General features: G+C 35.6%; 1 protein-coding gene across 12 annotated transcripts in view; it reads left to right on the forward strand.

Annotated features, from left to right (window-relative positions):
• LOC108299718 (WD repeat containing planar cell polarity effector) overlaps positions 1-24,901 on the forward strand; it is a 510,874-nt gene that overhangs the window by 286,943 nt on the left and 199,030 nt on the right. For all 12 annotated transcript variants that reach the window (XR_005199011.1, XR_005199010.1, XM_017522162.2 and 9 more), the window contains one exon: positions 19,695-19,758. Coding sequence is in view for 10 of the 12 variants with exons in the window: in XM_017522162.2 (XP_017377651.1) it covers positions 19,695-19,758 (64 nt within the window). In the remaining 2 variants the exon portion in view is untranslated. The remainder of the gene's footprint in view (positions 1-19,694; positions 19,759-24,901) is intronic.

Here is a 24,901-nt window from a genome sequence, read left to right on the forward strand (position 1 = left end):
AGATAGGCTAAGCAAATATATTCAATAAAAAACAAAACAAGCTAGACAGAAAACTGAAATGAATAATCCTTCAGTGCAGAGACATAGATGTATACCCATAAGAAAAACCAACAAATGGAATGATGAGTTCCCCAAAAGGACTAAGTAAAAATTCAGTGACTGACCCTAAACATGGTATATCACATTAACAGAACAAAAACCATATGATTATTTCAACAGATGGCAAAAAAGCATTTGGTAAAATGCAATATACCTTTATGATTGAAAATTCTCATTAAAATGGGTATAGAAGGAACATACCTCAAAATAATAAAGGCCATTTATGATTATACAAACCCACAGCTAGTATACTGAATGGGGAAAAATTGAAGACCTTTCATCTAAGGACTGGACAAGACAAGGATGCCCATTTTTTACCACTTTTATTCAACATAATATGGAAACTCTTGGTGAGAGTAATTAAGTAAGAAAACAAAAAAGGGAAAGAAATCAAGGGTATCTAAACTGGAAAAGGAGAAGTCAAATTAGCCTTGTTTTCAGATGACATGATCCTATATGTAGAAAAACCTAAAGACCCCGCCAAAAAAAACTGTTAGAACTGATAAACAAATTCAGTCAAGTTGCAGGATATAAAATTAACATACAATATCAGCAGCACTTATATATACCAACAGCAAACAATCTAAAAAAAATTAGGCCATGCACAGTGGCTCACACCTTTTATCCAAGCAATTTGAGAGGCAGAGGTGGGTGGATCATTTGAGGTCAGGAGTTCAAGACCAGCATAGCCAATGAGGTGAAACCCCGCCTCTACTAAAAATACAAAAATTATCCCAGCGTGGTGGTGTGTGCCTATAGTCCCAGCTACTCAGGAAGCTTGGGCACAAGAATTGCTTGAACCCGGGAGGCAGAGGTTGAAATGAACTGAGATTACATCACTGCCCTCTAGCCTGGGCAACTGAGTGAGACTCTATCTGAAAAATCAAAAATTTAAAATTAAAAAATATAAGATATCAGGAAGGGAATCTCATGCTACAAAAATATTAAGTACCTAGGAATCAGTATAACAAGTAAAAGATCTGTACAAGGAGAACTATAAAACTCTGACGAAAGAAATTGAAGAGAACACACATACAAAATTGGTATTTCATGCTTGTAAACTGGAAGAATTAATATAGTTAAAATGACAGTTCTAAGCAATTTGTAGATTCATTGTTATTCCTATCAAAATGCCAATGACGTTCTTCACAAAAATAGAAAAAATATTCTAAAACTTATATGAAACTGTAAAAGACCCTGAAAAGCCAAAGCGATCATGAACAAAAAGAACAAAGCTAGAGGTGTTACATTACCTTACTTCAAAATTTACCACAAAGCCATAGTAACTGAAACAGCATGGCACTGATATAAAAACAGACTCATAAGAAAATGGAACAGAATAGAGAACGCTTATATAAATTCACACTTTTATAGACAAGTTATTTGCAACACAAACACCAAGTACATACAATGGGGAAAGGACTGTCCTTTCTTTTTTTTGTTTTTTGAGTCAGAGTTTTTCTCTTATCACCCAGGCTAGAGTGCAGTGGTGCGATCTTGGCTCACTGCAACTTCTACCTCCTGGGTTCAAACGTCTAATGGTTCTTCTCCCTCAGCCTCCTGAGTAGCTGGAATTACAGGCGCCCACCACCATGCTTGGTTAAGTTTTGTATTTTTAATAGAGACAGGGTTTCACCATGTTGGTCAGCCTGGTCTTGAACTCCTGACATCAGGTGATCCACCCACCTCGACTTTCCGAAGTGCTGGTATTGCAGGCGTGAGTCACTGCACCTGGCCCTAGGATAGTCTTTTCAATAAATGATGCTGGGAAGACTGGATTACTCTTTGAAGAAGAATGAAGGTAGACCCCATCTCTCACCATACACAAAAATTAAAATGGATTAAATACTTAAACCTAAGACCTGAATGTATAAAGCTACTAAAAGATATCATTAGGGAAAGGCTCTGGGATTACTGGTCGTTGAGAAGACTTTTTGTGTAAGACCTCAAAAGTACAGGCAACCAAATTAAAAACAGACAAATGAGATTACCTCAAGCAAAAAAGTTTCTGCACAGCAAAAGAGACAGTCAGTGAAGTGCCAGTCCACAGAATGGGAGAAAATACTTGCAAATTATTCATTCGACAAGGGATTAATAATCAGAATATATAAGGCACTTAATAGCAAAAACAAATCCTGTTTTTTAAAATGGGCAAAATATCTAAGTAGACATTTTTCAAAAGAAATACTAATGGTCAACATGTATATGAAAAACTCTTCAACATCACTAATCAGAGAAATGCAAATCAAGACCACAATGACCCATCATCTTATCCTAGTTAAAATGACTTGTATCCAAAAGACAGACAATAACAGATGCTGGTAAGAATGGAGAAAGGGGAGTTCATGTACGCTGTTGGTGAGAATGTAATTAGTATAGCCACTATGAAGAACAATATGGAGGTCCCTCAAAAAACTAAAAACAGGACTACCATATGATTAAGACATTGCTTTAAATATATACTACTGTGTATATATCCAAGAGAAATGAAATCACTATATCTAACAGATTTTTGCACTCCCATGTTTATTACAGCACTATTCACAATAGCCAAAATGTGGAAGGAACCACGCTAGGTACCCATTAATGGATGAATGGATAAAGAAAATGTGGTATATATACACAATGAAATATTATTCAGCCATCAAAAAAAAAAAAAAACCCAAACTCATGTCATTTGCCACAATATAGATGGAACTGGAGGTCATAATGTTAAGTGAAATAAGCCAAGCACAGAAAGACAAATACTGCATGTTCTCACTCATAAGTGGAATCTTAACAAGTGACTCTCATGAAGATAGAGAGTAGATTGGTGGTTTACCAGAGGCCAGGAAGGGTAAGGAGGAGGATAAAGGGGGAAAAATAAAGATTATAAATGTATTTATTAGCCCTGAACTGTACATGTAAAAGTAGTAAAGGTGGTAACTTTTATATGTATATTTTACCTCAATAAAAATTTTCAAAAGTAGAGGTCTGAAATCAATAACCTAATGGGTTGATTTATCCCAGGAATATAAGTGTGTTTCAACATAAGAAAATCTGTCAATCGTGAGTAGAAGCAAGGACAAAACCCATACAATAATCTTAATTGATGCCAGGAAAGCGACCACATTCAGTACCCATTCATGTTACAAACTCGGAAAACTAAGAATAGAGATGAACTTCCTCAACGTGATAAAGGCCTTTTGTGGAAAACCCTTATGTTCAATGGCAGAAGACTGAGTGCTTTCTGCCTAATACCGGGAACAAGATAAGGATGTCTACTTTCACCACTACTGTTCAATATTGTTTTCGAATTCCTAGTCAGGGCAATTAGGTAAAACAATAGAAAGAAATGGCACCTAAATTGGAAAAAGAGAAGAAAAACTATATTTGCAAATGACATGATTCTATTCTGAAAATTCCAGAGAGTCCACGTAAAAACCATTATGTTACAGGAAAGGGGTCCTGATCTAGACCCCAAGAGAGGTTCTTGGATTTTGTGCAAGAATGATTTCAGGGAGAGTCTGCATCACAGAGTAAAAGCAAGTTTATTGAGAAAGTAAAGGAATAAAAGAACGGCTACTCCAGAGAGAGCAGCCCTGAGTGCTGCTGGTTGCCCATTTTTATGGTTATTTCTTGATGAAATGCTAAACAAGGGGTGGATTATTCTTGCCTCTTCTTTTTTGACCATATAGGTTACCTTCCTGACGTTGCCATGGCATTTATCAACTGTCATGGTACTGGTGAAAGTGTAGCATTGAGGACGTCTAGAAGTCACTCTCATTGCTATCATGCAGGTCACTCACATAAAGAGACCACCAGACAGGCTTTGTGTGGGCAAGGCCATTTATTTCATGCTTGGTTGCAAGTGGGCCAAGTCTGAGAAAGGAATTAGGCAAAGAGGGTAGGAGAGGGGATTGGTTATATAGGTTGGGGCAAATGGTCAGCTAAAGGTGGTAATCTGTCTTGGGGAGGGAGGGGAGGATGTCACAAGATGTATGACTACAAGGGTAGGGATCAGTAATCTATTTTGGGGAGGGGAAGGGCATCATGGGATGCATGATCACAAGGGAGGGATCATTTATTACAAACAGGCATGATCATAAGAGTGCGGAGTATGATCACAAGGGTAAGGGTCATTTATTACAAGCAGGCATGATCATAGGATGGGGAGTATCAGTTGCAGTCAGAGGGTAGGGTGTGGTAGATTACATAGTTACGGGGTGGGGGTCTTGAGAAACCCAGTGTCTGGGGATAGGGGGGCGGATTTTTGCAAGGCTGAAGAGGAACAATGGATGCAGGTTGCAGCAATTAGTTGAGGCAGGAACAAGTTGTTTTACTTCTTACTGTGGCCGCCTGGTTGTTTGTGGCCACTTCAGACTTTCTGGCTCCTGGAGACCATCCAGAAGTATATGTGTGGGTCACCAAGGCTAAAATGGCCAGTCCTGGACTTGGAGGCCTAACAGTTGCCATTTTGGTTTTGGTGGATTTTGTCTGGCTCCTTTACTGCAACCTGTTTTATTAGCAAGGTCTTTATGACCTGTATTTTGTGTTGACCTATCTCATCCTGTGATTTAGAATGCCTTAACTCTCTGGGATGCAGCCCAGTAGGTTTCAGCCTCATTTTAGCCAGCTCCTACTTAAGATGGAGTTGTTCTGGTTCACACTCCTCTGACTATTAGACTGAATAAATGAATTCAGCAAGGTTGCAGGATGCAAGATCAACGCGCAAAAACAGTAGCATTTTTCTACACCATCAATGAACAGTTTAAAAAGGAAATTAAGAAATCCTGGCTAGGTGTGGTGGTGGGCACTTGTAATTGCAGCTATTTGGGAGGCTGATATGGGAGGATCACTTGAACTCCAGAGGCAGAGGCTGCACTGAGCTGAGATCGTGCCACTGCACTCCAGCCTGGGTGACAGAGTGAGACTCTGTCTTTAAAGAAAAAGGTTCATTCTATTTACAATAGCATCCAAAAGAATAAAATACCTAATGTAAATAAAATGACCAAGGAGAATCTCAATCATTTTAGGAGGTTTATTTGCCACAGTTAAGGAGATGCCCAGGAAAGAACACAGATTCACAGGAAAAACTGTGGTCCCTGCTTTTTTACAAAGAGGGTCTAGGGACTTTAGTATTTAAAGGGAAAAGGGCAGGTATTGGTGAAAGAGGAAGAAATTTTAAAAGGTCATGGGTAGATAAGAGGCAAAGGGTTGCATTCTTGTGAGTCTTTGATCACCCGTGTACATGTGAAAGGGGTAGAGGAATAGCTACTTAGGCATCTAGCTCATTAAATCTGCATTTTAACATGAGATAAACATAGAGCAGAGGAAGCAATCAGATATGCATTTGTGTCTGGGGAGCAGAGGGCTGACTTTAAGTTCTGTCCTTTTTCCCTTACCTGTGAAGATAAGCTATCAATTTACGTTGTCACGGTGAAATTCAACAGCAGTGTTTTAGGGTAAAGATCTTGGGGCCCTGTGGTCAAATTGTGAAGGAGGTCTATAGCTTTTAAAAATCTTTGTAGCTGTCTTATTTAGAAATAAAATTGGAGGCAGGTTCGTGTGACTCAGTTTCCACTTGACTTTTCCCTTTGGCTTAGTGAGTTTGGGTCCCAAGATTTATTTTTTGTTTCACACTAGCAGTAACTATAACCAAGGAGGTTGTGAAAAGAAAATAAATCCTGGGGCCCCAAACTCATTAAGCTAAAGAGAAAAGTCAAGCTGGGAACTGCTTAGGGCAGAATTCAAAGTTGCCCCTCTGCTCTCTCAGATAAATGCATATCTGACTGCCTCCTTTGGAGAGGCTAATCAGAAGGTCAAAAGAATGCAACCATTTGTCTCTTGTCTACCTGTGACCTGAATGTCCCCTCCCCATTTCCAGTTGTCTCACATTTGCTTCAAGTTGTCCTGCCTTTCTGGATTGAACCAGTGTTCATCTTACATATGTTGATTGATGTCTCATGTCTCCCTAAAATGTATGAAACCAAACTGTGCTCTGACCATCTTGAGCACATGTTGTCAGGACTTTCTGAGGCTGTGTCATAGGTGTGCATCCTCAACTTTAGCAGAATAAACTTTCTAAATTGACTGACACCTGACTCAGATATTTGAGATTCACAAGGTGAAAGACATAAACACTGAAAGCTATAAAACATTCCTGAAAGAAATTGACTTAAATAAATGTAAAAACACCCGATGTTTGTGGATTAAAAGACTTGGTATTGTTAAGCTGGCAATTTTGAACAAAGTAATTCACAGATTTATTGGTACCCCTCCCAGAATTCCAATGATTTTGTTTTTGTTTTTTCAAAAATAGGGAATTCCCATGAAGTTACGAAATACCCCCAACAATCTTAAAAAAGAACAAAGTTTGTATATTCATCCTTCCTGATTTCAAAACTTATTACAAGTGAGTTTTTACTACTTTGTCAGGATAATTCTATGTAGAATGTGTTGACAAAAAGAGTAAAATTCTGTAAAATATTTTTTAAGAGATTTATTCTGAGGCAAATGTGAGTGAACATGGCCATGACACAGCTCTCAGGAGGTCTATAGAACATGTGCCCAAGGTGGTCGTGGTACAGCTTGGTTTTATGCATTTTAGGGAGGCATGAGACTTAATCAAATACTTTAAGAAATACATTGGTTTGATTCAGAAAGGTGGGACAACTCAAAGCAGGAGCTTCCAGGCTATAGGTAAATTTAAACATTTTCTGGCTGACAATTGGTTGAGTTTATCTGAAGACCTAGAATCAATAGAAAGGAAATGTTCAAGTTAAGATAAAGGATTGTGGAGACCAAGTTTTATTGTGCAAAGGAATCTCCCAGATAGCAGACTTCAGAAACAGCAGGTCATAAAATGTTTTTTAGAGAACTTAAAAGGGTGCCTAGCTCTTAGTTGATTATCTCCTGGATCTGAAAAGGAAGGAAGGGGAATAAAGGGGAAAAGGGATTCTCTACAGAATGTGGATTTTTCCCATAGGAGACTGCAGGGCAGTCAAGGTACGGCAAGGAAATATATTTTGTGGTAAAACATTTTGATTTTCCTCCTTGTTATGCCAGAGTCAGATTGGAAAGTAAGTCATGATATACGGGGTTAAATAAAACCCATCTGATGGGAATTTAGTCTGTAGGGCATGACTCCTCAGGCCCCTGAGGTATTTGGTCAAGATAAAAAAAATAAGAGCTTAGTCCTCAAACAAGTAATCTTTTCAATAAATGATGCTAAAACAATTGGATATCTGTGTGGGCCAAAAAAAAGAAAAATAATTCTGTTCTCATACCAATACAAAATATACTTGAAATGGGTCATCACAAGCCTAAATATAAGAGGTAAAACTGTAGATCTTCAGGAAAAGTAGATCAAAGATAAACATAATGATTTTGATATAAATATTTCTTAGATATAACATGGAAAAAACAGGTGGAGTGTGGTTATACCTGTAATCTCAGTGCTTTGGGAAGCTGAGGTGGGAAGATTATGTGAGGCCAGGAGTTCCAGATCAACCTGGGTATCAGAGTGAGACCCCGTCTCTACAAAATCAAATAAGGAAAATATAATTAAAGAATAAAATAGACATGTTCATCAAAATTGGAAACTCCTGCTCTTCAAAGGACACCATTAAGAAATGAAAAGGAAAGCCACAAACTGAGAATATTCTCAGTATATGTGTCTGATAAAACAGTATCTGATTAGAGTATTGTAACCAGCATATATAAAGAATTGTTACAACTTAACAGTAAACTAACTCAATAAAAAATGGACAGAGGATTTGAAGAGACACATTACCAAAGAAAAAATATGGATGTCTAGGTAGCACTTGTACAATGTTCAACATCATTAGTCATCAGAGAAGCATGTTTTACATATAATGAGAAGCCACTATGCCAGGAACTATTAGAAGGATAAAATTTAAAAGACAAATAATAACAAGTGCTAATGTTGTACTGGATCGAGCGTAGAAAGTTAGCACCAAGACAAAAGTATGCCAGATTGCAGGGTCATTTATTATGCCAGCGACCACAGAGGACTCACGTCTCTCCAACCTGTGGCGTCAAAAGGAGGGTGCCGAGACTTTTTATACCCGAAAAACCACCTTGGGAGTGGGGGTGAGGAGCGGGGATGGGGATGAAAAGGTTTCGGACATTCCAAGGTCCAGGGGATTCTGTAATTCACCTCCCGGGCGGAGACAGGGGCGGGGGTCCGGACATTCCAAGGGCCAGGGGACTTCTGTCATTCTGTTTGTTACTTCAGTGGTTTACAGAAGTCAAGATAAGCATTTGTTTACACACAGATCTTAGTTATCCTGGGCTGCTTATTTTAGTTATTACCAGTAAGCAAAGGCTAGCAATTCTGGCACAATATCACACTAGGGAGGATGTGGATATACTAGAAATTTTCTTTGTTGCTCTTGGGTACATAAGATGTTATAACTACACTGGAGCATTGTTCAGCAGTTCCTTTTAAGTTAAAAATACATTTACCATATTACCTAACAATTCTAACCATTCTAATTATACATGTAAATATATTTCTCTTAGGGGGAGAGAGTTACATGTGTACATTCTAACCATTCTAATTATATGATTAGAATTATTAGAATATGATTAGAATGGTTAGAATATATAAATGTAAATAAACATATATATGTATCTCCCCTGCTAAGAGAACTGAAAACATATCTCCATACAAGAACTTATACATGAATACTTAAAGCACCATTATTAATAACAGGCCCAAATAGGAACGTCTCAGATGACCACCAATTGAGAAATGTATAAACAAACTGTTGATTAATGCTATTCCATTTTTTTAAAACTACATACCTGAACAAAATAGATGAATCTCCAAAGATTTATGAAAAGAAAAATAAAAACAATACATTCTTTGTTATTCCATTTATGATATTCTTGAAAAAAAGCAAAGCCCGATACAGTTTGGACTGTATTCTGTTTGATATTGCACATGACATGCTAGGAAAAAAAGCAAAAGTATAGTGAGAGAAACCAGATGGATCAATTGTTTCCAAAGCCTGAAGGTGAGTAAACTAAGGGCATTTACTGCAAATAGCACATGGATACTGTTTTTGACAGGATTTTAAAAACATTTATCTTGATTGTAGTTATTGTAATATAACTATACATTCATCTAAATCCCTTGCACTATGGACTTAAAATGAGTGAATTTTATTATAAATGAATTATGTCTCAAGAGGTGATTTAAAATATTCAAGGTATCTGTCCTGAAATAAATGACTTGAATGTAAATATTGAAAGAACTAACAGTGTACCTGGAAAATTAACCCAAACAGTCAGACTGTTCCATGAAATATCTTAGTAAAACAAACTTTAAAGATAATATATCCTCCCAGTCTCCAGGCCAAAGCATTAAATCATTTCGAAAGCGTAAAAATAATCAAGTTAATACATTATCCTACCAATAAGAGAACACTGATGCAATGACTACAAAATCTTCCCAAGCTATTCTGCATGGTGTCAAATCTGTCTTTAAAAAAATGTGGCTGATGGCTTTAAAATAATTGGGCATGATGGCTTACGCCTGTAATCCCAGCACTTTGGGAGGCCAAGGCGGATGAATTTCTTGAGCTCAAGAGTTAAAGATCAGCTAGGAGAAGAGGGTGAAACTCTGCCTGTACTAAAAATACAAAAACTAGCTGGGCATGCACACCTGTAGTTGTAGCTACTTGGGAGGCTGAGGTGGGAAGATCCTTGAACCTGGGAGGTTGAGACTGCAGTGAGCCATGATAGCGCTACTGTACTCCCACCTGGGTGATAAAGCAAGACCCTGTCTCAAAAAAAAAAAAAAAGCCCTGGGAAACTGAACATATGCATCCTAAGGATGGAACACACAACATACCAAAACATAGTGAAACATGCAACATACCAAAATGTAACTAGATACAGCAAAAGCAGTTCTAAGAGGGATGCTTCTCTTCTACCATACAGAAAAGTTAACTTAAAATGGATTAAAGAGTTAAACAGAAAACCTTGAAACTAAAACTGGTAGAAGAAAACAAAGAGAGAAAGTTCCTTGCTATTGGTCTTGGCAATGAGTTTTTAGATTTGATGTAAGAATCATAGGCAACAAAAGAAAAAAAGAAATGGAACTACATGAAACTAAAAAGTTCCTATGCTGCAAAGAAAAAAAAAATTAGCAAAATGAAAGGCAATCAACTGAATGAGAGAAAATATTTAAAAACCATATACCTGGGAAGGAGGTCAATATCCAAAATATATAAGGAACTCATACAACCCCATAGCAAATAACCAAATTTTAAAACGGGCAAGGGGCCTGAATAAACATCTTTCCAAAGAAGATACACATGTCCAATGGGTATATGAAAAGATGCTGAACATAAGTAATCATCAGGGAAATGAAAATCAAAGCACAAAGAGCTAATACCTTACATCTGTTACGATACCTCCTAACCAAAAAGTCAAAAGGTAATAAGTGGCTGGCAAGAATGTGGATAAAAGGATACCATTTTTGGTGGGAACGTTAGCTGATATAGCCTCTGTGGAAAACAGTATAAAGGTTTCTAAAAGTATTAAAAAACTATCATATGGTCCAGAAATCCTACTTCTGGGTATATGTCTAAAGGAAATAAAATTACTATCTTGAAGAGACATCCATACTCTCATGCTCATTGCAGCATTATTCCCAACAGTCAAAATATGGAAACAACCTAATTTTCCCTCAAATGTTGTCGATACAGAAACAACATAAATATATAATGGAATATTATTCAGCCTTTAAAAAGAAGGAAATCCTGTTATTTACAACAATATGAAAGAACCTGGAGGACATTTTGCTAAGTGAATAAGCCAGACACAAAAAGATTGCATGATTGGCTGGGTGCAGTAGCTCACACGTATAATCCCAGCACCGTGGGAGGCCAAGGTGGGTGGATCAAGAGATCAAGACCATCCTGTCCAATATGATAAAACCCCGTCTCTACTGAAAATACAAAAATTAGCTGGGCACGATGGTGCGCACCTGTAGCCCTAGCTACTTGAGAGGCTGAGGCAGGAGAATCACTTGATCCTGGGAGGCAGATGTTGCAGTGAGCTGAGATCACACCATTGCCCTCCAGCCTGGTGACAGGGCGAGACTCTCTCTCTCTCTCAAAAAAAAAAAAAAAAAAAGACTGCATGATCCCACTTATATGTATAATCTAAAAAAAGTTGCACTCATGGTGTTACAGAATAGGATGGTGGTTACCATAAAGCTAGCTGAAATGAGGCATTCTGGAAAAGGAGAGATGATGGGCAAAGGGTATAAAAAAATTAAGTCAGCACTGAAAAATTTGGATATGTCACATTTAAAAATTGTTTAAATACAAAGGCCTTTGGGGAAAGGGTAATAATGAAAAAATAGAGAAACATGGATATACAAAACCAAAATAATAAAATTCACAGTACCAACTTCATTTGCAAGACAAATTAGGAAAAGTCAATCTCTAATTTTTAGCAGAATGAAATAGAATTCTAATTTTTACAAATTTCTGTTAATACCATCTGTATCATTTGCTTATATTGCCGTATAATCAATAAAAGCAATTTATTTGCAAAAAAAATGTATTCATATAAATAGAGTATCATTTTGCCTTATAAAATAAAAGAAATTACAACATGGATGAACCTGGAGGACATTTTGCTCAGTAAAATAAGCCAGGAACAGAGGACAAATATGACTTACTCCACTCATATGAGGAATCTAAAGTCAGACTCATAGAAGCATGGAGTAGAATAGTTATAGCCAGGACCAGTGGTAGGGGGAGCAACAGGTGTTGGTCAAAGAGCACAAAGTTTCGGATATGCAGGATGAGTAAGACCTAGAGATCTAACATACAGCATAATGCCTATCATTAACAAATACTGTATTATGTACTTAAAAATTTGCTAACAGGCTACATCTTAAGTGTTCTTATCACAATATCTCAGTAAAGTGACATGTAAAAAGTAGACAATAGAAGTATAAGAAGAAGGAGCCCAAGAAAATTACATTTAATTATACATGCTTATTGAGTTTATAAAAATGTGAACATTCCTAAATACAAACAAATACAAAATCAAAACAATTTTTTAAAAAGCAAAGTTGCTTCATGGCAAAAAATACAAACTAAGCAGGGATTTTTATATAGTATATGACAAGACAGAATTATGCCACAGATTATTAAACAGAACAAAGAGAGTAATTCTACAATGCTGTGGGCTACCTTTCATAGTAATAAAAATTATGTCAGTTTACCAAATAAAATGATGGGAATCTTCATAAAGCAGAAATTGTAGGAGGATAAGGAGAAACAGACAAAAGCAAACTAGTAGTTAATTTGCATGTAACATTTTCAGTCTAAGACTGGTCAAAGAGACAAAAATGAAGAAATAAATGAGCAAAGTAACAATCAATAAGGAGTTCTCATGTGGTGGTGATATATACATACACACACACTGAGTGTGTATATATGTTTACACATACACTGTATCAAAGCATATATGTGTGTGTGTGTGTGTGTGTGTGTGTGTGTATGTATATATATATATATACACACACACAATATACACTCTGATAGTGACACACTTTTAGTACTTCAGACTGATATTGTTCTATGAAGATAGAGTTCATCTATTTATTTTTTATTTTTGTATATACATATATGTGTGTGTGTGTATGTATATACAATACACACTGATAATAGAGACACACTTCCTTTCAGTACTTCAGACTGATGTTCTATGAAGATAGAGATCGTCTATTACTTTATTTTTTTAACTTTATATCATTTGCTGATTGAGGAGTGCTAAAAGCAACTGTTAATATAATTGTCTTCTTTAATTCTGTTACCTTTTTTTGCTTTGTATATTTAAGATATTCACACTCAGGATTGTTATAGGTCTTCCTGATGAATTGATGTTTTTATCCTTATGAACTGCCCCTCCTTTAATACTGTTTTTAAAGTCTATTACATCTGATAATTATAGCCATTCTAGCCTTTTCATATTTTTTTCTGTTTATGTACTTTCAAACTATCTGTATTTTTACAGTGGACTTCTTACAAACAGCTTATGTTTGATTCTTGCTATTTTATGCCTTGTGACAGTCTTTGTCTTTCAATTGGAATGTTCAGTTCATTAACATTTAATGTAATTATGAATGTAGTTGGAATTTAGTCTACCATTTTATTTGTTTTCTGTTTTTACATTCTAATTTTCATTTATTCACTCCTCCTTTCCTTTCTTCTTTGGATTATTTGAATATTTTTCAGACTTTTAAATTTATCTAGTTGCTTTTTTAGTCATACCTACTTGCTTTTCTAGTCATACCTACTTGCACTGTTTTTTTGATGGTTGCTGTAGGAGTTACATTATATATCTTTAGTGTTCTACAGTCCACTTAGAATTAAAATGTAGAAATCTTCACATAGTCCACTTCATGTGAAATGTAGAAATCTTGCAATGAGCTGAATCGATTCATTTACCCACCTTACCACATCCTGTATGCCACAGTTGCCATATACATTACCTACATGTTATAACCCGCAAAAAATTTTATAATTCTCGCTTTTAACTGACAAGTGTATGTTAGAGAAATAAAGGTCATGGAGTTCTTTATATTTGCCCAGGTATTTACCATTTCTCCTACTTTTCATTCTTTCTTGAATATCTGCATTTCCATCTGGTGTTTAAAGAGCTTCTTTTAGTTTTTTTTATGGTGTAGTTCTACTTGTGATAAATTTTCTTAGTTCCTGAATATGTCTTTATTACGCCTTCATTTGTGAAAGACTCTTTGCTGCATATAAAATTTTGTGTGTGTTTCATCTTACTTTCAGTACTTCAAACATGTTATTCCAGTGCCTCCTTGAGATTATTCTACTGTTGTTTTTCTAAATTATTAGATTGGATATTTAGTTCATCAATTTTGAAACTTCTTTTCAATATAAGCACTTAAAGCTATAGATTTCCCTTCAAATGCTTCATTTGCTCAAGTGTTTTTGTATATATTTAAGTATTTTTAAATTTCTATTATGATTTCTTCTTTGACTAATGACTTTCATTCCTAAGTACATGTGAATATATTGCTTATCTTTTTGTCAAACTTTATTACATTGTGGATGGATTAATTATAATCTTTAGAATGTATTGAGACATGCTTTTTTACTTCATAATATAATTTTATAGTCCCCCATGCTTATATACTTCATAATATAATTTTGTGCTTGAGAAAAATTTGTATTCTCTAATTTAAGATTTAAGGTTCTCTGATTTAAGTTCTATGTGTCCAGTAAACATAGCTTTGTAATTATGTTGTTTAAGACCTCTATTTCTTTCCTAATTTTTTCACTGCTTAGACTAGCAAAAATTCAGAGATAACTCTTGAAGTCTCACACAGTGATGGTAGGCTGATCGTTTGTTTTAATTCCATTGTTTTGCTTTATACATTTTTGAACCTATTAAGTACATCCAAGTTTAGAATTTTTGTACATACAGAAGATTGAAACTAGGCCCCTTCCTTTCACCATATGCAAAAATGAACTCAAGATGGATTAGATACTTAAATGGAAAACCTAAAACTATAAAAAAACTTGGAAGAAAACCCAGGAAATGTTGATCTGGACATAGGCCCTGGCAAAGGCACCGTGACAAAGACTTCCCAAGCAATTGTAACAAAAACAAAAATCGACAAATTGGAGGAGTCTCTGCTCAGAGACGTGATGCTTATTCTTGCTCCATAATTTGAAGATAGTTTCTCACTGTTTTCTACCTCCTGTTCTTGCCAGTAAGAAGTCTAGGATCGGCCTATTTGTAGTTCCTTTGTAGATGATATATCTTCTCTCTGGCAGCTTTTTCTTTTTTTTTAATTTTATGTATAAGTTATTTTGGTTTCTTGCACTTTTAGGTTCAAGGGTACATCAGCCGGTTTGTTACAAAGGTAAATTGCATGTCATTCATTCTTTTAGGATAGTGGCCAGCAACTCTATCAGTGTTGCTGCAAATGACATGATCTCTTTCTTTGGTATGACTAGATGGTATTCCATGGTGTATATATACCACAGTTTCTTTATCCTGTCAACCCCTGATGGGCATCTAGGTTGATTCTATGTCTTTTCAATTGTGAATAGTGCTGTAATGAACATACACATCACATATTTATGGTAGAACAATTTATATTCTTTTGGGTATATACACAGTAATGGGATTGCTGGGTTGAATAACATTTCTTTTCAAATTCTTTGAAAAATCTCCAAACTGCTTTCCACAGTGGCAGAACTAATTTACATTGCCACCAGCAGTGTATATGTGTTCCTTTTTCTCTGCACCCTTGCCAGGATCTGCTGTTTTTTGACTTTTTAATAAAATAGCCATTCTGAGTGGAATGAGATGGTATTTCATTGTGGTTTTGATTCACACTTCTCTAATGATCAGTGATTTTCCCGTATGCTTGTTGGCTAAGTGCTTGTCTTACTTTGAGAAGTGTCTGTTCATATCCTTTACCCATTTTTTAATGGGGTTGTAAGTTTTTGCCTGTTAATTTGTTTAACTTCTTTATAGTTTCTGGATATTAGACCTTTGTCAAATGCATAGTTGGTGAGTATTTCTCCCATTCTGTAGGTTGTCTGTTTACTTTCTTGATAGTTTCTTTTGCTATGCAGAAGCTTTTTGTTGTTGTTGTTGTTGTTGTTTCTTTTTGAGACAGAGTCTCACTCTGTCACCCAGGCTAGAGTGTAGTGGTGTGATCTTGGCTCACTGCAACCTCCACCTCCCGGGTTCAAGCAATTCTCTGCCATAGCCTGCCAAATAGCTGGGATTACAGGAGGCCCGTGACCATGCCTGGCTAGTATTTGTATTTTTAGTAGAGACGGGGTATCACCATCTTGGCCAAGCTGGTCTTGAACTCCTGACCTCATGATCCACACTCCTTGGCCTCCCAAAGTGCTGGGTTTACTGGCATGAGCTGCCACGCATGGCCGCAGAAGCTCTTTAGTTTAATTAGGTCTTCCCATTCGTCAATTTTTTGTTTTTCTTGCAATTGCTTGTGGAGTCTTTGTCATGACATCTTTGCCAGGGCTATGTCATAATTATATTTCCTAGGTTTTCTTCTAAGGTTTTACATTTAAGTCTGTAATTCATCTTTAATTGATTTTTTTATATATTGAAAGGAAGGGGCCTAGTTCAGTCATCTGTATATGACTATTCAGTTATTCTAGCCCCATTTATTAAATAAGAAGTCATTTTTCCCATTGCTGCTATTGTCTACCTTGTCAAAGATCAGAAGGTCGGTTGCAGGTGTTTGGCTTTTTTACTAAGTTCTTTAATCTGTTCCATTGGTTTATGTGTCTGTTTTTGTACCATTACCATGCTGTTTTGTTTACTGTGGCTTTGTAGGAATCTGAAGTGTATAATTTGATGCTTCCAACTTTGTTCTTTTTGCTTAGAATTGCTTTGGGTATTCAGGCTTTTTTTTGGTTCCATATAAATTTTCTTTCTTTTTTTTTTTTTTTTTTTTTTTTTTTTTTTTTTTTTTTTTTTTTTTTTTTNTTTTTCTTTTTTGTGACACCAGGTTTCACTCTTCTGGCCCAGGCTGGAGTGCAGTGGCACAATCTCAGCTTACTCAAACCTCTTCTTCCCAGATTCAAGTGATTTTCCTGCCTCAGCTTCCTGAGCAGCTGGGATTACAGGCACCCGCCACCACTCCCAGCTAATTTTTCTTTTTTTTTTAAGTATAGATGAGGTTTCACCATGTTGGCGAGGCTGATCTCAAACTCCTGACCTCAGGTGCTCCACCCACCTCAGCCTCCCAAAGTACTGAGATTATAGGCGTGAGCCACCTTGCCTGGCCTAATTTTCATTTTTTGTTCAGTTCTGCATTTCCATTACAAATGTGAATATTTTAAATATTGTTTTTATTTATCCTGCCTGATATACATTGTTTCTTTTGTGCTGATTGTCTCATATCATTTATCATGTCTGGAAATTCTTATCCATTAACTTAATCCCCTGTGTAGTCATAATAGACTTTTTCATATTCTTTAATTTGCTTAGCTGTCTTTATATTTTTAATCTCTATTTTCTCTGTGTAACATTCCGAGTAGTTCCTGACTTATACATAATTTATGCACTTTTACTTCACCAATTCTTTCTTCAAATGTGTCAAATTGACTGAGCACAGTGGGGCTCACACCCATTGTCCCAGCACTTTGGGAGGCCGAGGCAGGAAGATCACTCGAGCCCATGGATTTGAATCCGGCCTGGGCAACATAATGAAACCTCACATCTACAAAAAAAAAAACGTATTACTCCAGCACGTGGCACATGCTTGTATACAGTCACAGCTATTTAGGAGATTCAAGGTCTCCTAAGAGACTTGAGGTACTTAAAAGGTTGAGGCCATAGAGAGCTATAATCAAGCCACTGCACTCCAGCCTGGGTAACAGAGCAAGACCCAATTTAAAAAAAAAAAAAAAAGTGTCTAATTATTTAACTTCAGTTATTAATTCTTTTATTTCTAAAAGTTCTATTTTATTCTTTAAAATATTAACCTGATTCTTTATTGTATGATATTACGTGCTTATTTTCATGACTCCCTCATTTCTTTCTTTAAATATTTATATTGAATTATTTTATATGCCTACTTTAACAATTCAATTATCTGAAATCCTTGGAGATGTAAATTGGTTATTTTTCTAATTTTTAGTTATAGTGCCTCATTTTCTTATGTTTTTGATGATCATTGATTGTGAACTCATACTTGTTTGATTTTAATTTATGTTAATCATTGAGGGCCTCTATTAGAAGGGCTTTAATCTAGACATGAATTTATTTATTTGTTTCTGTGAAAGTTAGGGGCACTACTAACTTGGGTCTCTTTTAGCCCTTGGCTTAATCAGAATTCTTGGGTTTAGCTCTTGTACTTGGCTTAATCAGCAGTCTGAGCTTATCAGCTTTAACTTGAGTTTTGTTCAGACTCATCTCCTAAGGGAATGGCCCTGTAAGTAGTTCTGCCCTGTTTTCCCCCTTAGTTGTTGTCTGCTGAGGAGTCCTCACTGTGATTCTATAAAGGGATTTTGCTTAATTGGTTATTTTTTTATTTAGAATATGGCCCCCTTGGTATTTACTTACTTTCCTTTCATAGTCCTGTGATGTACTTTAATGTACTTTAACTAGGTTCTATATTCTATAAACAATCTAGTTGGGAGTCTCCTTTTGCTATTTCTGTTTCACCATGCTTCCAGTTTTTTTTATTTTACTATGTATCATTACCATCTACTGTCTACTGTCTATCATTACCTCTCACCTGGAAGGAAGAGCACATCCTAACTTATCCCTGTTAATTTCACTCTCTCCAATTTCAGTTTCCCCTATATGATTGCCAAATTGATGTTTCAGTGAACGTGTTAGACATCTTAGCTTTGAGGTGCCTTGAAATAATAATTTGGAGCTCGGAGAAGATATGGATCCCAGAGATATAGATTTATAAGCCACTGATAATTGATTAACAATGTCCGGGGAGTGATAAGGTTATTGAGGAGATTGGAGAGAGTGGGTAAAATAAAAGAAGATCATAGAATACTGATTTCATGGGGAGGCAGAGAAAAATGAACCAGCAAAGGAGACTGAGAAGAACACAATCTAAGGAAGGGAAAACAAAAAATTAAGGAAAGCAGGGCAAGCCAAGGTAGGAGAGGGTTTCAAGGAAGGGCCGTTTATAGAATTAGATATGACCAAAAGGACACGCAAGATGAGAATTTATCTTTAAGTTTGATCCTAAGAAGATGGATGACAATGGCTCATGCCTGTAATCTCAGTGCTTTTGAGATGCTGAGGTTGGTGGTTTGCTTGAGCCCAGGAGTTTGAGACCAGCCTGAGCAACATGGCAAAAACCCCACCTCTATGAAAAATACAAAAAAATATCTGGGCGTATTGGTGCACGCCTACAGTCCCAATTACTTGGAAGACTGAGGTAGGAGGATCACCTAAGCCCTGGAGGTCAAGGCTGCAGTGAGCCATGATTGCACCACTGCACTTCAGTGTGGGTGACGGAGTGAGGCCCTGTATTAAAAAAGAAATGAAAAAGAAAATGGATAATTAGTATTGCCAGAATAGTTACAATGGAATGGGGAAAAATGCAACACTGCAGTAAATGCATGGACAAATTGTACAATTTGCTAATCCTCTGACCTCTTCCTTAGTATAACCGACCTCCACTGAATATATAATGAATCAATAAACTTTCTAGTACAAGACACTCTTCATTCACAAAATTAAACACAATTGCCTTTTGATTTCTGTAGCTGAGAAGGACTAATAAGAAGAGGCAACATGTTTCCTAAGCTATCATAGTCAGCAGTGTCTACTTGGGGTTATGTTTATTCTTCAAAGTAAGGCCTCCACAGGCTCTGTACCTCAGCCCCTCCTAAATGTAACAACTTTTCACATATGGAAGATCCTAGTAAGCCAAATCCCTTCTATTTGAAAATATTTTTCCAATCAGAAGGATAATGACAGTATCACACAAATATGTTAAGTAAACAGCTCTTTCCTTTTATATATTCTTGTTAACAACTAACATAACATTTTTTTCTGCTTTGTAGGTACCAGAGATTTGAAAAGGCATTTCTCCTAGCTGTTGACATTGGTGCTCGTGACCTGTTTATGGTGAGTCATTTTCAGAGATGATTTTGTGCCTTCAGTTCTAAGGCTGAGTAAGTTGTCAGCTTTTGTGATCATTAAAAAGGATTAGTGTCATTTGTAGTCTTAGACACATGGTGGGAAACCATTATTCCATCTTGACTTGCAGGTTTGCCTTCGTGAAACTGGTCAATAGCCATCTAGTATCTTTTGATTTGTTGCCATTTTCCTTGCTGAATCCAATGGATCTTTTATGTTTTCTAAGAATTTATAATTCTTGAACTTTTCTCTTCATGTACCTTGATACAAGGGGATGACACCTATCTATCTAATAAGCTTAAATGTCTTTCTAATTCAGTCTCTGAAGTAAAGCTGTAGAATCCAGGACATAGGGCAAAACATGTCCCACAAATCTTGAAGGTGCTTTGTTTGTCTCTTAGATTTCAGTGTAGAGTAACAAAGTATGAATGTTCTCACATATATTTTTAAAGTAACCATAGTACAAAGTGTATCTAAGAGGTCAAAATCAGGTACATTCTGGCTCTCCTATTTATTAGCTACAGAACAGTAAAACTGACCAGTTTCTTATGAAAAAAGAAACTCTGTATCAGGTTTCTGTTTTAAAAGGTCTTGCACCACAGAGCCATGTTGAGATCAAATGAACAAATTACGAGTCCTTTCCTAGTTTCCCAGCATATTCTGTTAGACAGCAACTTCATTGTTTTCACAGAAACAATAGAACAAAAGCTCCTTGAAAGAAGGAATACTTCTAGAAGGCACTTTTACCTGAATCTTTTGCACAATGAAGACACTGTGTAGTTTAGATTAAGCTGGGATGGTTTAGACATTGTTAGACAGCAATTTCATTGTTGTCACAGAAACAATAGAGCAGAAGCTTCTTGAAAGCAAGAAATACTTCTAGAAGGTGCTTTTCTTGAATTTTGTGCGCAATGAAGACATTTTGTAGTTTAAGCTTTGATGTTTTAGATATTATTATGCATTCATCACATTAGATCAGTCATCTTTGGATTAAGTTTGATATTTAAATTCTAAATGTACATCATTCAATTAATTATATGGATCATGAAAAATCATGAATAATGATCCATTATATTTTTATGGATCATGAAAAAGCCTAATTACTTTCAAAAGTGTGAACATTCTATTGTTCATCATCTGCATTTTGTGATATCTAATTGAGCAGGCATATTATATTGAGGGAAGATTTTATTATTTTCATCAAAATCTATACATGCAGACATCACAGTGTCAGAAAATTAATTGCACTTTTTAGATTTTCCAGCCCCATTGACTTTTTTCCTTATCTTTACCTTTTCACCTTTGCCACTTACCCCAATAAAAGATTTTCTGCATATTTCTTTATTTTTTATGTCGATAGTTTTAATCTTTTTCTAGCCAAGAGAAGATATAAAGAGATGAGTATTTAAATGTTTGGTGCCTGGTAAAATTTGTCTCTCAAGGTATTATGTTCTGTAATGTCTAATATTTAATTATTAATTTATAAACATAATCATGAAAGATACCTTCTAAACTTTTCTCAAATCTTAACCTTTTTCAGCCTTTAGTCTCAGTTTAGCCAATAACAGTGTAAAGTGTCCAATATAAAATCTCCTTCATCCAATAGCCTTTCTATTGATAGGCTAACCCTAACCCATGATGATTTTTACACATAAAACATGAAAATTTAAAATAAGGGAAGTATAGAAATGGTTTTACTATCCTTTTTATTTGAGAAGCAAACAGTCACTATTTAGAATGCTGCATTGTTACTCTTCATACATAGCTATATTTATAGCCCAAAGGTCTGCTTTACAGAAGCTCTAAATATTGAGAGCATTAAAGCCTCAAAGTTCTATTTAAGCTCATGTATCTACTATATACATTTAAGTTTCCATGTAGAAATTGTCTAAAAGAATTTATTCTTTTAATAGATTAATTCTTACTATCTAAATTTCATCTAGCCAGAGTTCTATAGACTACAGATTGGAAAATATTACATTTTTTGAAATTAAAAGCTTGTAAAATAAACAAGACTATTCCTACTTATACATGATTTTCTACCTCTGAGATGTCTTTTCCTAAAAGACTAAAGATAATGACATATGAATCACAATGGGATCATACAAACTGTATCAGTTAACCTGAAAATAGTCCATTTTGTACTAGCATATTATCAGTAGTAAAAAGTTACAAGACATACAACATGACAAGAAAGTTGATAGGGCTACAAAGCAGAGAGACTAAAGGGGCTTACATTCCATATAAAGGAGTTAGAATTTATCTCAAAGGCAATAGGAATCTTCTAAATCGTTTTAAACAGAAGATTGATATTATCAATATATTTGCTAGAAAACTTTTCCTATAAAGGCCCAGGTAGCAAATTCTTTAGGCAGGCCTTCCTGCCTTTCCCTTCCTCCCTCCCACCCTTTTTCCCTCCCTTCCTACCTTCCTTCCTTCCTTTGTTCCTTCCTTACTTCCCTTCCTTTCTTCCTTATTTCCTGCCCTTCCTCCCTTATTTATTTCCTGCCCTTCCTTCTTTCCTTCCTTATTTCCTGCCCACCCGCCCTCCCTCCCTCCCTTCCTTCCTTCCTCTTTCTTTTCTTTCTTGTCTCAGTTTTTCACCTAGGTTGGAATGTAGTAGTGTGATCATAGCTTACTATAACCTTGAACTCCTAGACTCAAGCAATCCTCCCATCTTAGCCTCCAAAGGAGCTAACATTACAGGCATGTGCCATGTCTGGCTAAGTGTTGCAAATATTTTAGACTTTTTACAAGCCATACGGGCTCTGTTGCATCTATTTAACTCTGCCATTATAGAGCAAAAGCAGGCATAGTCAATACATACACAAATAAGTTTGGATGTATTCCAATAAAACTTTATATATAGACATTGAAATTTGAATATAATTTTCAAGTGTCACGTAAAACTGTTCCTGTGATTTCTTTTCCAAAAACCATTCTTAGTTTGGGTTGAACTTGGATGACAAGTCACAGTTTGCTGATTCCTTGTTTAGAGTATGATCACTTAGGCTGCACTGTAGAAAATAAACTGAAGAGACAAGGCTACTAGGTACAAGTGTGAAGTAAACAAAGAGATGGGTTCTTTCGGGCCCATTTCCTCAGCTCCAGCACCCTCATAGTAATATTCTTATATTTAGGGCCTGTTGATTAAACTCCGAGCTCTCTCACTTACTAACTGCATAATTTTGTGTAATTTACCTAAGTATGTTTGCTTTCATTTTATTACCTGTGGTGATGATAATACATAAATCCCTAGTGTGTTTTAAGTATCAAATGAATTAATAATATATATGAAGTATCTAGCATATTGTAATGACTTAATAACTAGAGTTTCTGGTATATATTTTATATTATTCACTTTTCAAATATTTACATAGTACTTCATTTTATATTATTTATATATTTGTCAGATTAACAATGCTGGAATTTAGGTAATTATTGATATTAGGGTGTTTACAACCAAGTAGTCTCTTCCTGAGAGGTTGGAATTGAATTAAGGCAGCCTAGTTTCAGAGTCCATACTCCTAATCACTGTGGTATATTGCCCAGAACTAGATTCATATGCATATATATTAATTTACTGTACAGTAAAAGTAGCAATTCAAATCAGTGGGGCAAAGTTTCAATAACATGTGTTGGTTCAACAGATTCACCATATGCCATACAAAGGGTTAATGTACCTAATATACAGAATCAATAAGAAGTAAGAAGTAAAACACTCCAGTAAAAAGCTAGCAAGAATTACAATCAGGCACATCACAAAATAAAAATAAGGCAAGTCACAAAATAAGATGACAAGTAAACACACAGAAAAATGTTTAGTCTCTTTTTCTGTAAGTGAAAGAATACTTTGGGCTAAGGTATCCAGAGACAGGCAATCTTAAGCAGGTAGTAGCAGAGTACGTTGGTAAGCTTTTCTTGATAGCTTTATCAAAAATCATGTGACCATATATGGGAGGGTTTATTTGCCGACTTTCTTTTTTATTCCAGTGGTCTATATGTCTGTCTTTGTGCCACACCACACTGTTTTGTTTACAGTAGTTTTATAAAGTTTTGAAATCAGGAAGTATGGGTCCTCCAACTTCATTCTTCTTTTTCAAGATTATTTTGGATATCTGGGGTCCCTTGGGACCCAAGTATATTTAAGGATGGTTTTCTATTTCTGCATAAAAGACATAGGAATTTTGATATAATTGCATTGAGTCTGTTGGTCACTTTTGGGTAAAATTAACAGCCTAACAATATTAAATCCTCCAATCCAACTTTCAGTACTACGTTGAATAGATGTGGTAAAAGTGGGCATGTTTGTCTTGTTGCTGATCTTAGAGGAAAAGCTTTTGAGTGTTTCACACCTGAGTTTGATGAATGGTAGGGTTTTTTGTATAGAGATTTTATTGTTGAGTTAGTTTTCTTCTAACCTAGATTGTTGAGGGTTTTATCGTGAAAGGATGTTGAATTTTGTCAAATGTTTTTTCTACCTCAATTGAGATGATTATGTGGGTTTTTCTACCTTCATTCTATTCAAGTTATATCACATTAATTAATTTTCATATGTTGAACCATTTATGCATTCCCAGAATAAATCTTACTTGGTCATGGTATATAATCTTACTAATATGCTGCTGAGTTCAGTTTGCTAGTATTTTGTTGTGGATTTATGCATTAATATTGGTGAGGGAAATTGGTCTATGGTTTTATTTTTATTTTTTTATTGTTATTGTCCAACTTGGGTAGTAGGGTAATACTGGCCTTATAGAATGAGTTAGGAAATGGTATTGTTTTCTCTCTAAGTGTTTGATATAATTCACCAGTAAAGCTATCAGGGGTAGAGCTTTTCTTTGGCAGGAAATTTTTTATTACTGATTCAATCTCCTTATTATTTCTCTGTCTATTTAGATTGTCTATTACTTTCTGATTTATTTTTAGTAGGCTTTGTGTTTCTAGTAATTTGTTTATTTCACCTGGTTAGACAATTTGTTGCCATAAAATTGTTCATAGTACTATATTATCCTTTTTATTTCTATAGAATTAGTAATAATGTTCCTACTTTCATTTCTGAATTTAGTAATTTCAGATTTCTCTGTTTTTTTTTTTGGGGGGGGGTTAAGGTAATTAGCTAAAGGTTTGC

This window comes from Cebus imitator, unplaced genomic scaffold (genome assembly GCF_001604975.1).
Source record: "Cebus imitator isolate Cc_AM_T3 unplaced genomic scaffold, Cebus_imitator-1.0 Scaffold23, whole genome shotgun sequence".
Taxonomy (NCBI): domain Eukaryota; kingdom Metazoa; phylum Chordata; class Mammalia; order Primates; family Cebidae; genus Cebus; species Cebus imitator.